This window comes from Phocoena sinus, chromosome 2, assembly GCF_008692025.1.
Source record: "Phocoena sinus isolate mPhoSin1 chromosome 2, mPhoSin1.pri, whole genome shotgun sequence".
In the NCBI taxonomy this organism is placed as follows: Eukaryota; Metazoa; Chordata; class Mammalia; order Artiodactyla; family Phocoenidae; genus Phocoena; species Phocoena sinus.
The window spans coordinates 125,181,914-125,201,303 of NC_045764.1; the positions used below are offsets into that span (position 1 = coordinate 125,181,914).

Consider the following 19,390-nt stretch of genomic DNA (forward strand, 5'->3'; position numbering starts at 1 on the left):
ATAAATGCCTAACCTGATTTCTGCATTGTTTATATGTGTATCTGTCTTTATGAGTTTGGAAAGTGCCAACTCATCCCTAATCTGCTTTCACTATACTAACAAAACCAGGCTTATGAACCTGCAAAATGAGTATCAGAACCTGAAGTGGCCTTATTTACCAAGGTAAAAGTCCCTCTGTGGATGACTGCCTAGAAAGCCAGCCAGCATTCTCCAGGTGGTACCTCTCTCCACTGCTGTGAGGGATGGTTTTGGTCAGTTTGCTCATAAATCCATTTTTAAACCTTCCTCTACTCTGCTCTGTATCATTGAGCAGAGGCTAAACACTTGTATGTTATGTCTATTTCCCAGACTCTCAATGGTTTCAAACCATGGATTGGTACTGGCATAAGACTGAATGACAGAAGAAAAGGAAAAGCCATGTATTTCTCCCTCTTCTCAGCCACTTCCATTCCCAGCAATTCATTTCCTTCATTAAATTTTCTCAGTTCTAAACTCAGAGGATTTTTTTTTTAATTTAAGTACTATTTTTAGTTTCAGGTGTACAGCATGGTGATTCATTGTTTTGTTTTTCAGATTATATTCCATTATAACAAGATATTGGGTATAATTCCCTATGCTTTACAGTAAATCTTTGTTGTTTTTCTAAACTTAAAGTTTCAAATAATCAGAATGGTTTCTGTTTTCCTTGTCCAACCCTAACTGATGACCATGTGACATAAGAGCTCACTAGTAACTGCCACCATCTGTTCAAGAAGTATTAAGTATGTGCCCATGGATACACACACACACACACACACACCCCGCACACAGACTCATAATAAAATTATATAAACCAATAAAAATTTTGGTTTGTACTTTTTTGGTAAATTATACTAAGCAGCCATGTTAAATAGGCACAAGCCAAGTGTGTGACTTATTGTGATTATCAAAGAGCAGAAGGAATCAAAATCTCAAGTAGACAAGTGGTTGTGAGGGCACCTGTAGAATTAGATTATGCACACGTCTAATAAGAAAGTAAATGTAGTTTTCAATTTAATCTATGAACAAATCAAACCAATGGCAATATTCAGACTGATAAACATAATGTTACAGATGTCATCACAATATTGGAGTATTTACAAGTTTTGTTAACTAAAATATTGGCCAAGGGAGTGCATTGGTCTGCAAGCAGGGGCTCCAAACATATGTGAGAAAAAGTACCTTTGGATCATCCATCCTATATCATGCATCCAAATTCCCTGTGCTTATGAAGGGACGGGCTTTCTGTTTTGCACCATATGAACAACGTTAGGGCTATACTCCCTCAAAGGCTTCCAGCAAAATTAGCTGGGGCCAGTTGACAATATAAAGTCAAACATGCCTTAGCATATACTTTTTCAAACTCTGTTCTACTTTCTGTTGATGTCAATTTTTTCCCTTTTCTGATGAAAGCCAGGCTTCCATCATTTCTAAATTATTTAGATAGACATAGGGTTAGGACTTTGTAGTTTGGTTTTAAGCAACAAATTCCAAGCAATGAATTACCAGGTTTTTGTCTGATACTTAAGAATATGTTTCCGTCACTGAGATCCCAAGGTTGCCCTGTTATATCTGTAATTAAAAATGTGTACCATTGTCAAAAGTGGCATGGAGGGTTTAAAGTTAGACTCTTCTCCGACCGCAGGGCTTTAATAGCTTCATATTATTAAGCCCCATTTCCCAAGTGTCTTTAAATCCTTGCTGGATAATAAAATAAGAAGACATATTAAGTCCTCTTGGAGACCACCAAGGGAGCAGTTAATGCATCCCTGCAGGCATTGAGGTATGCGGCTTCCATCAGTGCCTACACAGGTGAATCTAAGGTTTCCTTAAATGCTTAATTCTAAGAGGTAAATGACATAGGCACAGACAAACACAATTTAGTACTTTTAAAAAGGAACCGAATTAATTAAAATATTCAACAGTTAACCCCAAGTGATAATGCCTGCCACATTTACTCCTTTAATAAATGAGATCCTCTATGTGAAAGCTTTTATGTTTATGGTCTCATATAGTTTATCCTCCAAAGCAGGATACTTGTGGGGATTGAGAGACAACGACATCAACAAGTGTACCAGAACAATAGCTATAAACTAGGACTGTCCCAGGCAAATCATGACATATGTTCACTCTGCGACAGAAAATGGGAATGCAAGACCCAGTCCTTTGCTTTCTAGTTTACAGCTCAGCGAGAGAGACAGGAAATGGAAAAACAATATGATTATTCTATTTTATTATTTCTATCATCCTTATCATCGTTATTCAAGATTTTTGTCCTCCCTTGTATGATTTTATTTGATCCTTAAAGAACCTATATTTACTACTACTATTGTCATTTTGTACATGAGGAAAACAACTGAAAGGGAGGTTAAATATATTACCCACATTCACAGGGCTGAAAAAGTAGAGAAGGTGAAATGTGAAACTATGTAGTCTGTCTGCAGAGTCTAAATTCTCACTCACTCCCCAAAGCAGGACCCTATGATGTATTATGGTAAGAAATGGCCTGATATTCTGGGATCACATAGAAGGGACATTTAAGCAAGCCTCTTTGACCAAGCAAGACTTTATGAAAGAGGTGATAAATAAGCCACTGACTCAGCTGGCCAAGGGAAAGGAGTGCAGACAAGTGGAAGAGACAACAAATATAGTAAATCAGTAGGCAAAGCACTGTAAATTCCTTCAAGATTAATGATGCACAGCAGTCATTACATGTCTAATGTGCTCTTTAAAAGCAGCCCCAGAATAGGCCCAGCAAAGGTATAAGCTATCTAATTTAAAAGAACAAATAATATATGTTATGAGTTGAACTGTGTGCCCCCAAAGGTATGTTAAAGTCCTAATTCCCAGTACCTCAGAATGTGACCTTATTTGTAAATGGGGCTGTTGCAGCTGTAATTAGCTAAAATGAGGTCATACTGGAGTATGTGGGCCTATAACCCAATATGACTGGTGTCCTTACAGGAAGAAGAAAATGCAATGCAAAAGACACACACACACACACACACATACACACACACACACACACACACACACACACACACACACAGGTGACGACAGAGGCACAGATTGGAATGATGTGGCTGAAAGCCAAGGAAAACCAGGGACTGATGGCTACCACCAAAAGCTGGGAAAAGGCAAGGAAGGATTCTACGCAGAATCTCAGAGGGAGTATTATGGCCCTGCTAACACCATGATTTCAGAATTCTAGACTTCCAAACTGTGAGAGAATAATTTCTGTTGTTTAAGCCACCTAGTCTATAGTACTTTATTACAGCAGCCCTAGAAAACTAATACAATGTACAACTATGCAATTCAGGCACTTGTACAATTTTGGAATTAGGGAACTCTTTAGGCTAATATGAGACATTAGCTGATGTAGAATTTATATATCTCATGAAATGTGTTTACATGTATTTTATATAACACACGTAATGCTTTTATGTTATTTTAGAAAACTCTTTCCAAAATGATTGCTTACAGTCCATCTTCTTGATGGCACTGTGAAGAGTTATTCAAAATGGTAAATTGTTCTGATTATAAATGCAAAGCAAAAGATCGCTTAGGGCTTCCCTGGTGGCGCAGTGGTTGAGAGTCCGCCTGCCGAGTCAGGGGACACCGGTTCGTGCCCTGGTCTGGGAAGATCCCACATGCCGCGGAGCTGCAGGGCCCGTGAGCCATGGCCACTGAGCCTGCGTGTCCGGAGCCTGTGCTCCGCAACGGGAGAGGCCCACGTACTGAAAAAAAAACCTAAGGAAAAAAAACTATATTGTAGGATATCTACCACTTTAAAATCTCCTCATATGTCAAATAATACATATCTGAAAATATGTCAATGGGAGTATTCTTCTAATAATAAAAATACAAAACCAAATCATCAATGTCTATGTAGTTATTCAGAACTTCTACATTAAAAGATTGCAACTATTTACCGTAAAATGATCCATTTTAACTATGTACAATACAACTAATAGATTCTCAATTATATATTGATAGGCAATATTGATTTCCTTCTATCTTCTGGAAATGCCCTGATAATTTTAAAAAGCTTATTTCATGTCAACTGCTGTAATAAAATAATGGTTATGGTCTCATCACTCATATATTTTTCATTAAAATATGTAGATTTCAAAAGGAGACATCTAATTTCTAACTTTCATGTGATCTGTATATTCAATTATTTTGACTCTGTTTTGATATCCATTTTCTGATCACTCTGAAGATCCAATTTTGACCATGAGAGGCAAAGCTGTCAAAACCAAACAAATCCTCAGTCTGTATTTATATTGTAAATCTCCATCACATGACATTCCTTGCAAATGAACTTGCAAACTTTCAATGCTTAGATTTAATTCGAGTAGAAGACATATTTTTCAAGAGATGAGGAGAATAAATGAGGACAATATACTCCACACGCATGCTAATTTAATTAAACATCCTACCTTGGCTAGTTTCTTGTGGTTTAACTTTACAAGTCTTCAGGAAAAGTAGAAGTACAATAATTCTGAATCAGAATTAAGCAACATAAGGTCAGCAGCAAGAGAGCAGAAACTAGGATTGATTAGGTGTATAAACACACTCCTCATTAGGTTTGAGTCCAGGAGATATGTACTGTCAATATGCTGGAGTTGCCTCAGGAAAGAAAATCTGAGACAAGAGATTATAAGTAGATAGTTTATTTTCAGAATTAATCCCAGGGAAGCCGAGTAGGGAGCTGTGTAAAGTGACATAGAGAAGGAGAAAAACCGATACAACAAAGTGTTATTATGCTAGTCACTGCTGAGAGTGACTGGGGCTCCATTCTACTGGGACCCTCTAAGGAGCCATGTAGAATACGTTACAGAAGTGCCTGACCAAGGGGGCATGTATCGACTGGATCCTACTCCCTATTGACCAAAGAGCTGCTTTTCAAACAGCAATTAGTACTCTGCTGTAGAAAGTTTAGTTTTGTTCTAGAATCTAAAGTTTTGTGCTGTGACTCTATTCTTAGGACCTAATAAAAGATCCACACAGCATCTGTGTCCAACACCTTGCCTGAGTAGCAAGGCAGTTTGCACTAAAACCTAGACTTGCTGCAGAGCCCTCTCTTCCTCTGAGTCCTACTTGAAAATCATAGCTTTTAAAGTTGCCTGATAAAGTGACTTGTAGTATTTCCAAACGTAGTAATATGCAGCTCCTAAAGTTCAAAAAAGTTTACCATATGCTGGACCTCCTTCTTAGTGGTGGGCTTGTGAGGAGCAACAACTTTTTTATAACCTTAGATGGAATGTCCTAGCATGCCCCAGACCATCAGACTCCAAAAATCTTCTCCAATTTGACAGACTACTAATATTCTGGTACTGTATTTCTCATCCTCTGGCATGTGTCTGTCTTATATGGCATCCAAAGTACTTGCTACTTCCTGTTCAAAAGGTCAAAATGAAATGATATAATGAACATAATGGACTAGTATAATGTTATGTAGATTATGAAGATAATCAAATTCCTTGTGCACTATAATGTTACAGAGAGTAACAGAGTTCATCCTGACCCAGGGCAGAGCACTGTTTCTTCTTGAGAACTGAAAAGCATTCATTTATCAGATGACTAGCTATATACCAGCTAGTATCAGAGGTGTATCAATTTGTTCCAGTGCAGACAATACATCTGGCCCAGATTACAGCTAGCTCAAAATACATTAGTTAAAGCCAGGCATATGATCAAAACCAACTTCAATGGGAGAGTAAGAAATACTCTACCTACTCTACTGGGTTACCTGCAATTGTGTAGTGATGACAGTAATAGCTGAGAATTATTAACTGTATAGAATAAATTATTATGTTGTATCAATAATGAAATCACAAATATGGTGATGATTGACTAAATATTTACTTTTTGCTAGGTACTCCACTAAATGATCAACATGTATTATCTCATTAAGTACACTGACTAACGTTGTTTTTGCAAGTATCTGGAACTGCATGATAAATGTTTCTTCTAAGCATCAGGACTGTCCATGGAATTAAACAAATGATAAACTCTGAAATAACGGCAAATGGATTCAGATCTCCTGAGGAACAAAAATGACCCTTTATATTCATGAGGATTTTTATTAAATTAAAAAAAAAACCTTTGGTTAATGCTGATATACTGGGAATAAAATGTATCAGTAGTTTTGGAGTAAAGTGTTGAACCAAAAGAGGCTTTCCATATTCTATATTATAAGTAATGGTAACAAAACTATTTGAAGGTGTGACATCAATGATCAGAAAGGCTATAAGAGCTTTCTCCTAAACAGCTATGGTGAGTACACTTCCTCTTGTAACCATGACCTTAATAAAGATGTATGTCACCAGGGGATGAGACTGTGTGTGTGTGTGGCTGGCGGGGGGGGAACTGTGAAGTTACTCACTGATATAAAATTTGTGATTAATAAATTTTTGCATACTTCTCCTAAACCCTTTCCCATATTCTATCCAAAGATACATTGAAAAAATATTAGTTGTTTCAGTTGGAGAGTCTCTCACATGATGCAGAAAACAGGTCCAGTATGTCAAATATCCTATTGTTTAAATCATTTACAAGAGGACTATATTCATAATTCATTTGTTATTGGTGTGGTAATATTGAGGGAGAAAGAACAGAGGAAGGAGGGAAGAAGGGAGAGAAGGAATGAAAGAAGGAAGGAAGGAGAAAAGACGAGAAGGAAAATTAAGAGAGTAGGTAGCAAAATCCTGAAATTATGGATATCCAGAAGTAATATTAGGTTGGTAGATTTACTGACAAACCCTTGTCTCCTTTCTTTCTTACCTTCCCACATACTTTTATAATAAGCCCTCCTTAAATGAGGTAGGCTGAACACAGTTCTAGTCCTTGCAAGCTAAAAAAAAGCTAATTAACAGAGATGCAAAAGCTCTGCAGTGCATTACAACACAAAAATATTGAAATTTATTGAAAGGCATTTAATTTAGACTATAGAAATGCTAAGAACCTTTTTTTAAAATTTACTTATTTCAAATATGTTCGACGTTGGAGTCTAAATATAAATTACTTAAAAATAATATAAAGCCAATATATATTTTATTATGTACCAATATAATGCTTACTATGTACCATGTATATATGTATATATGGGTATATACATAATATATGTACATATATATTTACACATACATTTAACTTTTGAAAGGAGTCTATGATATAGATAAGATGGTTAGCATCATCACTATTATATAGATAAGAAAACTGAGGCACAGAGAACAGAGAGGTTAAGGAACTTTCCCAAGTTCCTTACTAGTTCCTTACTACTACAGGAACTAGTAGTCCTGATGGATCCTGGATTATATCCAGGCAGTCCCAGTACCGTGCTCTTAACCACTGCTATGTACTGACCTTCTTCACTTATTTTATTTTAAAGAAAATTTTAAAGAATCTAGAAAAAATGCTGCCTTAGAACACTTGTAGAAATGGAAATTTTTATGACTCTCGTTGCCACAGGAATAGGCAACAGATTAAGAAATCTTCTGAAGAGTGAATGAGGAACTTCTCTCTTTCACTGCATTATCATATTTAGATTAGACATAGGAGCAAGAAAGTCATTCCAGCTTCATGGTATCAGCCAAGAAAAATTATCCTCAGGACCAGATGCCAACAGCATGCCCTTTAGTATTTGGACAGGATGCAAAGGCCCAGCTGTTCTGTCAGCCTTCCTTATACAGTTTATTGACAAAGAAGAGGCCCAGTTAATTTTCCAAATATGCAATATAAACTGAAACTGATTCACCTGCAAACACCTGAATTACTTCTAGGAATGAAGAAATAATAATACTGAAATAATAAATTTTTCATAGGCTCATAACACACTGAAACGTTTCCAAAAATGGAATTTCTCAGGAAAAATAAATAAGGCAATAACCTACTCCTGTTTTTCAGAACTACTTTTGGATTGGCCAGAGCTCAAAGATTGCATCCAGATTGCTGAATCACAAAAGGGAAGATGTATGGAGAAAATAAGAAACGTCTAATATTAAGGGACTGTAAGGATGAAGATAGAGGGAGAGGAACAGCTGGGATGACTTAAAAACAAAGATAAGTTGAATTTTTAAGTAAAATTTGAAGTTCAGAAGCTGCAGAACTTGGTACATTCATTGTGGGAATAATGGGAACATCAATGAGTCTTCTCTTGTAGCCTCTTTTAGGTTTACTCGGACCTTCCTACTTTGATCCCAACTTTTTTACTCTGGAATTTTTATTCTATGTATATAAATTAAGAAAATCAAATTATAACACTAAACTTTCTTTGGGATAATATTCTTGAGTTAGTGTTATCATTTTTTAATTTTAGTAAAATTATTTTCATTGGACTATACTGTTTTCTGCATAAATCTGAAAATAAAAATGCTTTACATATCAGCTTCATCTACATCACATTTTAACAATTATTGCTTCTGTGCTTATATATTTAGTTTTGCAATCATTTTTTCTACTAAGTCTAATTATATTGGGTCAAATTTTCTGCAACTCAATTTTATTGAGACAATTTTATTCTTTAATAAATTTTCAGTTCTTAGCAAGTGTCATAATTTGCAATTTTAGCCACTATGGATTTTAATATTTTTCAATATTTTAAAATAATTTTTCCTAGATCACTTTTACTGTTTTCCATTTTATCAGCAGCATAAGTTTTATAAAACATATTTCACCATTTCAGTTTATTTATGGTCTTAACAATCTACTGCTTCGTTCTGTGAAGTTCATATGCTTATTTTTATTTGTTCTTCACGGTCAAAATTGTACAGTCAAAACATCCTTGAGGATTAAAGAGTTAAGGATGACAGGACCAAAAGACAAGATAGAAATGATGGGAGACTTTATAATCTCCACATTGTTCTTTACTTTCCCATATATAGTCGTGTTAGCTGGATTTTTTTTTTCTGTAATACAAATACTTAAAATATGTAACTTTGTCTACCAAATGAGACTTCTTTTCCATCACAGTGTTTGTGTTTAATACCAATCCATATTTTGAACCAGTCAGGTTAAATATATGACAATAAGAATTGGCAATTAATGAATAAAAACATCCTGAATATTCTGTATCTGAATTAAATTTTTATATCATAGATACATAGCCTAATGATACTATCTTATATCTAACCCCTTTTTTCACTCCTACAAGCTTTTTCTTTGCTCATTGTTTGTAATTTTAGTGACCTTTGAAAGTCTCAATTTCTGTTCCTGCTACTAAATTAGCTATGAAAGCTGTAGCTGCTGACTCTTGAGAACCTGAATTCATACAGCACCTACAAACATTTGTTTTTCGAGGTTTTCTACGGATATAATGACTAGGGGTAAGGAAAGTACATATGACCTCGTTCATCACATTCTTAGAACAAATGCTTCCCCCACTGCAATTATGTCATCGTGAAATCATGCTCCACATTCTAAAATAAACTCTTTGCCATATGAATTGTTATCTGACTGAGATATTTTTGTAGTTGTCTTTTTTAACAGCCTCCTTAGAAATGTCTTTTAAATTTCTCACAATACCAAAACAAAAATTTCTTTTTTTGTCTTATCCACATGAATACTTCAAGCTTGAATGTTCAGCAGTCACTACTCTTATCCTGCATTGCACACATACTTGAATTTCACACACACACATACACACACAAACACATTTTTAGCTAAATCACCTAAAATGTACACTTTTTGACTTCCAAGAAAACTGAAAGAGAGTTTTCCACAATATCACGGCTCGGGACTCACCTGTGGACGTGGATGTCCTGTGACCAGACAGGTCAATTCCAGGGTTTCTCCTTCCTGTATAGTGTAGACCCTTTCCGAGTAGCGCTCCTCCTCAATGTTACAGGCCAAGCCTGAATGCACAATACGAACCGTGGGGGGAGCTGTCGAATCAGGAAGAAGAGAGACAAGATACATAAAAAGATAAGCAAACTGTCTTCCCCTGATCATCATGGTTGTTATGGCAATTCTTATTAGACTTTACCACTGTCAGATCCATCAGTCTTAACACTTTGAACATCCCCAAGGGATTAAAGATTTTGCCGGACAGAAAAGTTCAAGTTTACCTTGCAGTCACCAACACAGTCTGAAAATGGCAAAGGGGAATAGGGTAATGGGGAAAAATTGGTGATTCAGAAAATCACCATCATTACAAGACCAATGATAAAACTTGACTGTTAAAATGTGATAGTTCCCTTCCTCTCTGAAATCTAAAATTTAATATAGTAAGGGATGTTGTCCAAAAACTAGGTAGTGCAAAAGAAAGACCATCAGAAAGGAAAAAGGAATGTGAATTAAAGACATTGCCATTTTTCTATTAATTTTATAAGTCATGTGGTGTAACTAGGGAGCTAAAGAATAGGAAGATTTGGTTATCTGGAATTGAACACCAACTTAGTTTTCAATATTTATAGACTCCTGTATTAATATGTGCAAAAGATAATCACCGAATTAAGCCACTGATGAATGCCATAAATCACTGATGTCTAAGTATAAAATTCTGATTCAAGATAGACTTCTCATGAAACTGTCCAAATTCCATAATATAATTTTCTCCGACTTCAGTGTCACAGGGGCCTATAAAACTTGACTAGCATTCATTGACTTACATATCATTGGAAACCCACTGTATGCAAAAATTCTTTTGGTAATGAGAAATACTTAGATAATAAGATATGCTTCTTGTCATCAAGGAGATTACTGTGACTAGTTTCAAATTGGAGATCATCCCCATTTGTGAATTCAGAATTTTTGTTTGTAATACATTTGGAGTGGAGGCAAAAAGTTTGTCCAAGAGGAAAATCTATATCTACATGTAAGAACAATGACCTCAAGAATTTCCTGATAGCAATCTCAGCCTGAACAGCAGTATTATCAGCAGAGGCTATAGTTGCTTAAAAATTAATATGGGCATATTTGGAATTTTTTATTTAACATTTAAAAGACTATGAATCCTATAAAATTTGCAGATAAATTTGGTGATTTTATGGAGGAAATAAAATGATTATAAGTCCAAGTTACAGGAAACTTTCTTTTGGGAAAATCTGTGTTGTGAAAGTAAAAAAACAATAGTTTCCAATATCTAATACTTTGTTTTACATAACAAAAATGTATAGAACACTCAGAGAGTTTAAGAACTGAAAAGGGCATATTTTGTTATTGTTCTTAATTTCAAACTGAAAGATAGAAAAGCCTACTTTCGGATAATAAAACAACCAGTTATTTCCATTTTTTTTTCTGGATGCCCAAGCAGAGTACTGTTCTTCAACCCTCAAATTCAGGATCCCACTCTCCAATACCCAGTATCAAACATGTAAAAAACTGCCAGCAGCTGGATAAGAATGAATAATATATTTAGAAGAGTAGTTCTTACATTCAGTATGCATAATAAACTCCCCAGGAACTTGTTTAAAACATAGATGTCAGAGGTATACACAGAGACTGCTATGTCTGCAGGAAAACCCCAGAATCTGCCTTTTTACAGAACATCCCAGGTGATGACAATGACAGTGCTACTCAGACCAGATCATTAGAAATAATTTTCTAATGGCTCTTATAAATATTTGTTTATTAAAGAAAATACACCATGGGATAAAATGTCCTTTTCTTTTAATTTTTTTCATGTAACTAAACATCATGTTATACATCCTTTCACTGGTTTAAAAAATTAAATAAACCAAACAATTTTTTAAGTTTGTTTAAAAACTTAAAAAAACCAAATAATATTTTGGTCTTATAAAACCAATTTATCAAAAATTTTCTACCATGTCTTCGGACTCTGTCTAAACACTAATAATTTACCTAGTTTTAAGACATTAGAAATTATCTGTAGTGTTTATCTGGGTATTCTGATATATTTCACACAAGGTTTCCTACAAATCATTTCCTATAGTGATCAAATTTAAACTTCAATTTAGACAAGTAATACTAGAAAGCTACTTATTTTAAAACATCTGTCATACAACTGTATACGTATTATGGAGGTGAACACATTAATGACAATCAATAAACACTTGCAAAATATAAATAGAAAATTGTTAAGTAAAAAAATAGAGATTTATTACCTTGAAATATATTTCTTTGTCAAATTTAGCCTAACAAGTGATAGCCCACATGTTTATTAATACATCTAATTATATAGTAACATGACATCTTTTCCAGATTTACACTTATTTGTTTTAATTTCAAATCAATGAATAGTATTGTTATTTTTAAGACATACTTATTATGCAAATAAGTAACTTCATTTAAAACATTTAAATTATTCAGTAAGCACACTGTGTTCACCTACAAGGGTAAATTTTCTGCTATTTTCTTCTGTATTTTAACACATTCTTGGAAAAGGTAATTGCCAAATATTGTAGTCATTATGAACCTACCACCTATCTTATAGGAGGGTGGAATATTCTACCAAATTATAAATGTTAAAGATGTATTTTTCCTAGTATGCATTAAAATATATGATCAGTACTTTAGAATCTCAAAGATAAGATGAAAATTTTGGAAGCTTCCTTTAACTCTTTTGGTCTGCAGAAAGTCCAACCGAAAAGGTCTTAAAATTCATCCAGGTCAATTCTCTTATTTCCAAATTAGGGAAGGAAAGCCCAATGACATCAGATGACCTGGCTACAGGCTTGCAGCTAGTTGTGGCCTAAATGAGACCAGGACCACTGTTCCTAGGCTCTTTTTACTACCTCATGCTATTAAAACTATGCCTAGCACAGTTAAAGTAGGGTTAAATAACCCCTAAAATAGACCTAGACTACACTAGGGGAATAAAAAAGATTGAGAAACAGTTCATGAAGTTAAAGCACCATAACTAAATCAGCAATATAAACAGTATAATTGTTCCAAACGTAACCAGTGTAACATTGTCCCAATTCACCATCCTGTCTCCAGCCCCTATCAAATCCATGAAATCTTACAATTTCTCAAATAATATATTGTAACTTCTTTTTTCATCATGCTGTATTCCTGCCTAAGAATCTATAATGTCTCCCTATGACATTTCACAGAGTCCAAATCACCCCACATGGCATTTAGGTGCCCTGTAAATGGTCCTCATACTGATTATCCAACCCAAAATCCCACTTCTCTGTAACAGCAGCCCAACATCAGTGGGAAGATAAAGAGCACTGAGAATTCAAGTGTCTTTGATCATGATGTTTCCCCATCTAGAATTCCCACACTGATCTTTGGACCAATGTTGCTGAAACCTTCGTGGATTACTTAGCAATGATTCTCTTCTCTTTTTTCCAGAAAATCTGTATAGCCCAGTGATTCTCCTTTTTCTTAACATTCTAACTTGATAGGAAGCACCTCATTATAAGGATGAACATAATTTTCAGCATCTATTCCACATCACATAATTCATAGCACAAAGTAGGTATTTAATAATTAATTTATAATTTTAAGCATATATCACTATAAGGACTTTAACCTATTTTAGCAAAAATATTAACCATTATGGCACTGAATTTGCCTACTTTAAATATATATGCAATTTTCAGTACTATATCTGAAACAAAACATGTTTTATCCTCTGCCTTGTTAGAGAAAACCTCAATTCATCATCCTGAAATTGGACTAAGGGTTATGATCCCCATTGCCCTGTAGAGTCAGCAATGAATTAAAATGTTAAAATATTACAAGAGACTAATATTCATCCAAATTTGCTTGCAGTAAGCCAAATCCCATTACATAAAATCTTTCTAACACTAATCATATCAACTCCCTTAATTTGAATAAACTGGCTTTGGGTTCAAGAGGTCAGCCTAAAAGGGCAAAAGACAGACATTCTTTTATCTTGTTAGAGTATATCCAAAGTCAAACCAAATTCTCACCATATTCTGTTGGAGAAATAACACAAATTCTTTCTTATTCTCCAATGGCAACAGCAAGAGCACTTTTAAGCCTTTTATATCATATACAGATTTTCAAACATATATTTATTGAGCAACTGCTATAGATCAGGCACGAGGCTATGAGCTGAGGATATGAAGATTAATGCTATGAGCTGTGCCCTCTATGGGTTTATAGCCTATTGGGTCTGTCCAATTTATATATATATATATATATATATATATATAAAATACAAAAATAATAAAAACAATTACAGTTGAGCAGAATAGATATTCTAACAGAAGGAAGTGAAAAGACCATAACAGGACAAAGCAGAAGCTGACTAAATCTGCCTGGCGGATTCCAACAGGTTTCATGAAACCAGTGACACTTAACTTAGGTTTGGAAAAATGCATGAGGTGAAAGGAATTCCAGAGAAAGGAAATAGTGTGTTCAAAGGCATGTCTATAAGTGACTGCCTGCAGCGTTTAGGAAATAACTGCATGAACATGCGGTCCACATAGTTTATAATATACTCCAAAACTTGACACCAGTGCCACTCTCTCAATTTGCCATGATGTCTCCAGACATAAGAGACTGTGTAGCCCTGCGAATGGAAATGATGGGAGAAACCTACTTGAGAGTTCTTATTAGACAGGACTTGAGGATTGACTGATGAGGGAGTGAGGGGGCAGGAGTTAAGATGACAGTGAAGTTTATATTTTGGTTAAATAGGTGAAAGATACATTTTTAAATAGAAAATATTCTCTTGATCACTATGGACTCTCCATTATTCACAGTTGGGAGAGACTTAAGATGAGGGGCTCTGAGCCCAAATCACGGAGGGCTTTGTTAGAGTGAGGACTTAGACGTGAAGTGTTTTTGAAGGAGAAGCTTTTTCCATGTTTTCTGAAGATGTCGACATGCTGTTATTAGCCAGTAATAAGTTTGGTATTAGGAGTTTTCTCTCTTCTAAGAACCCCAAGCAAGAGCATTGTACTTTGGTAAATCCTTCAAATCCCTGGTCCAACTATTCTTTGGGAATTCAAGTTGCCAGTAAAATCTCACCACTATGCTACACTAGATCAAGGTAACTTATGTTCTTGGCGCAGGTCACAGATCCCCTGGGATAGCTAGTGTGGAGAGAGGGAGCTCACGGAACCTCTGTTAGAAGCTCCAGTGAAGACATCAGTGAGCCACCCTGCACCATCATCTCTCACACACTCTAGATTCTGTTCAGAGACAGAGACTCAGAGACAGATAGATAGAATGTCTCACACCTTTCTACTCTCAGGTGGCCAGAGATAACAGAACTAACACTACTGCTTACACCATTCTCTTAGCAGGATCAGTTTTGCTTGTAAAGCAAACAAAACAATAATCAAATTTCCTTCTATTTTTCTACTGGTCTAAGTGATTACCTGATTTGATAAAACATTTATCACTTTTCTATGACATCTTACATTTATCTAATTAACATTGCCAATAATTGGTCTCTTCTGCTTATTTCACAATTCCAATGTAGCACATGTGAATAGTACTTCTAAAGCATGGTGTCTTCCATTCTTCTTATTTTCTCTCTTTCCTACCTGAGTTACTAGTTTAAAATACTACATGAGTTGTCTCCTCCCCCCCTTTTTCACAATAATCTCCCAATGTGACTTTTAAATTAAGTATTGTGTATACAGGTATAGTCTATAATTATCCCTCTTCTTGTTGACAACTCTTTTGCCTAATGTCTTTTGCCTTAGGCTCATTTTATTACATATTTTAATATCAAAAACTCAGATAGGGAAGGGGAGAATATGAACATTTGGGAGAGTAGGTAAAATTTTAGATTTACATGCTGATGTTGAGCTGTCCAACAACTGAAAAGTTGTTGCTGCACAAAAAATTTAGAGCTTTTAAATGGTAGTCGATGGTTGACAGCAATAGAATAGACGAAATCTCTAAAACAGAGCATGTAGAGGGAGAAATTAAGAGGATAATGATAGAACCGCAAGGAATGTGAATTCTTGATAGAGAATTGGTGTCCATAAGATTATGAATACAGAGAGGCCAAGAAAAGAGACTCAGAAGTAGAAGGAAAACAAAGAAAATGCAGTGCATTAAAAGTTACACAAAGTGATGCTCAAGAATGGTGAACTGTCCAAAACTGTCACTTACAACAGAGCTGTCAATTAGGAGGAGCATAGACGAAAGGTCATTGCCAATGATAGTTAGGAGGGCACTGGTGAATTTCAAGTGAGATTTGGCTGTAGAACAATAGCGGCAAAAGATGAAGGAGGTGAGTTTTGAGAAAGAGAAAAGTCTTAGCAGGTCAAACCAAGCTTCAGGCAAAAAGTAAAACTGCTCCTGAGGTTTACCCACACGTAAAAGAAATGGTAAGTATAAAACAATAAGTATAAAACAGAATATTTTAACAATATTTATACCACCATCTCAGGATTGCAAAGACTAATTATTTACATTATAAGAAACAAACCATAATGTTTGTATTTCCAACATAAACTGTAACGTTTACCAATACTACAATATTTTTCTACTATCCTTCAACATTCTTTTAAAATTAATTTTCCCTAAAACCTGACTTTCTTTCTTTTTTCTTATCTTTTTGTTCTTTTACTCTTTTACAAGTTTAACTCTGATAACTTCTGTACCAAATACGCAGAAATCTCTCAAAATGGTCTAATCTCTTCTGTAAAAATAAAAATCAATGTTAATCCTCACAGAACATAAATATGCTTAATCTCTCCCGTATTAAAGAATGGAGACAAAACAACATTTATCCTCCCATCAACAGGCCTCCTCTTGCCTTTCCTTCACAGCCAATGAATAGAAATAATGCTACCCACTCTATGTCATACTTCCACACCTGCTTTGCAATCCTCAGGCCACAGTAGTCTGGCATCTGCCCTATCATTGTATTTATAAAAGAATAAGGCAGGAATATAGAAGACCACTTTGCTTAACTGCTAATTATTTGTCATTATTTTGATCTCGTACATCTCCTTCAGTCTTAGTTTACCAGACTTCATTTCTATGCAACTATGAGGATCTTTTAAAATTATACACTTGTTCTACACTTCAAAACAATAAAACAATATTATTACCTCCCACTATTATTATTACAACCATGAATATAATCATGTATCGAAACATGCAGATAGCAGAATGTTCAATTTATATGTCCATTCCAACAATTTCCTCAAAAAATAGTTAAAATCCATCAGTAATTGTCATTTAAATAATCCCAAATAGGACAATATCTTGATACACAAACAATTTACAGATTATTTTTAATCAGCTTTTAGCTCATTTGAGTTGTTTGATTCCATTGGTTATTTTGAATTAACTACAATTTCAGCATCAATGTGAATTTATTTCCCTACCTCTTTCCCCTCATCCCTCATACTTGGTTAATACTGTACTCCTGTCCACTGGAGGGAAATACATTTTTATCTTTAATTTGATGAGTTATAAAATGAAAGTACTAAGATCATATTGATATTCTGGATTTAATCAAAAGAAGATCATATCTACCTCAGTACGACTTTGGTGAAAGGCTCTAAATATGAAAGATTTTGGATATTTTGTATTATTTCCTCAGCACACGTTGAGCAGCACTGCTATAAATTAATTGAACTACCCTGAGAGACTCTGCAAAGCCCAAAGTAAGGTAAGAAAATTAAACCCTGAAGCCCCTGGTTCTAGAAAGCAGCTATTAATTTTTCCTAAATAACAGAGGTTGATATGATTTTTTAGGTTAGTGTTAGCCAAGAATTTAAAGCAAAGAGCTTAAATTGCTTAAATTTTTAATTTAAACGTAAGTTATCTGTTATATACAATAGATATTATTTAAGATGGAAGAACGTTTGTCACTGAAGAAAATGACATTAAATAACAATGTAATTGTGTTCATGAAATTTTAAAGTTAAACAAAAAAAGCCATAATGCAATTTAAATTTTAAAGTTAAAAACAATGATAAAAGCAATAATGTTTTTGTGTAAAAGAATTACCTTGTAATGTCATCTTTTAACATTCTCGAGTCAAGGTACTAACTTTACAAAAAACTGAATACATAACGGCAAAATATTAATCTGAATTATCTTCCACAAAATGACATGTGTCCTATGCTTCTTAAATGAAATATAAAATTTTTAAATATTACTAAATTAAGGTTTTTACATTAACAACCTCAGATTTCATCAGAAATATGTTTTTTTTTGTTTTCATCTCAAAACATCACCTATTAATTCCTAAGGCTAAAACTTCAAAGACCCTAGTATGTTTTATAGATTTAAAAATATATAAGTTTCACTGAATCTAAGGTTCTTAACATTCTTTTCAAATTCAGCATTTGAACAACCTCTGACACGCGTGCTGGAGAGGAACCATGTGCCCCAAAGTCTGACATAGACATCTGCATCTCCACGTGGATGTTCCTACCCCAAGCCCTTCACTATGTTCTTCCCAGTATTTTCCAGGAGAAACATATGAAAGCAATATTTGAAAGGTTATCAAATATTTCATTAATCTCATATTTTGCTCACAAAGGACTTGACTGAACTAAGCTGTGTGCTATCACTTAAAGGTAAATATTGTGGTGAACTGTGCTTTCCCCATGTAGGTAGAAATGTGAGATTCTATACACAAGTTCCTTTTTCTATATTGGATCCAATGCCACATCCTGAATTGTCTCCATCTAAAGGTTGAATCATGTTTCTATCTAATCAGTAAATTTTAGGAGGAAAAACCAAAAAAAAACTACTCCAGAAATTTTGGCAGCTAGGCCATAGACTGTCATTACAAAAAAAAAAAAAAACTGACATAAACACAAGAGAGTTGCCTCTTTTATGGTACCATTCTTTATGTGCTTTGAGTCATGATGGAAGCAGAGTAAAGGATGCAGAAAAACTATTATAATGCTACAAGAGGGGGCAGGCTTTAATCCTTAAAACCTTGATTAGGTTTTCCCCCTCTAAATCAAACTCGTGAAATGGTTTCCTCTTACTAATGTCTGAAGCTATATATCATGTGGTCAGTGAACCTTCCAAAGTTCTCGGAACCAAATCTTCCTGACTCTCATGAATTATCAGAGCATCTTATGAGATCAGGACTCCTGAACCCACCGGTACTAATTACATCATTTTTAAACCCTCTGGACTGAAATGTATACCTAAATGTACTCACCCTTCTCTAGAATTAAGAGCGTCTCAGCTTTCTTGGAAAAAACTACAAAGCCCCAGCAAATACTAACTAAAATGAAATTAGTGTCATCATTGTGCTCCAACCTTAATCACAAATTGGGTATTTAGAGACAGCTATTATTTCTTCCAGTTTAGCTAACCAACAAAACAAATGAGATTTACTACAGAATATGCCAAAAATGAAAACTTCAATTTGCTTCTCCAAGAGTGGCAATGGCAGGCAGAGGATTTTGAGGATATGGCCTGCCAATTTCTCCATTGTTTCTCTCCATTGAGAAATCACTGCTGCTGCTTGTGACTAGCCCCAAGAAGGACA

General features: G+C 34.8%; 1 protein-coding gene across 1 annotated transcript in view; it reads right to left on the bottom strand.

The window, feature by feature from the left end:
- The window catches only part of MDGA2 (MAM domain containing glycosylphosphatidylinositol anchor 2), an 851,876-nt gene that overhangs the window by 471,535 nt on the left and 360,951 nt on the right, over positions 1-19,390 (bottom strand). Inside the window, exon 2 of the mRNA XM_032624718.1 lies at positions 9,766-9,905. Within this exon, the coding sequence (XP_032480609.1) occupies positions 9,766-9,905 (140 nt within the window). The remainder of the gene's footprint in view (positions 1-9,765; positions 9,906-19,390) is intronic.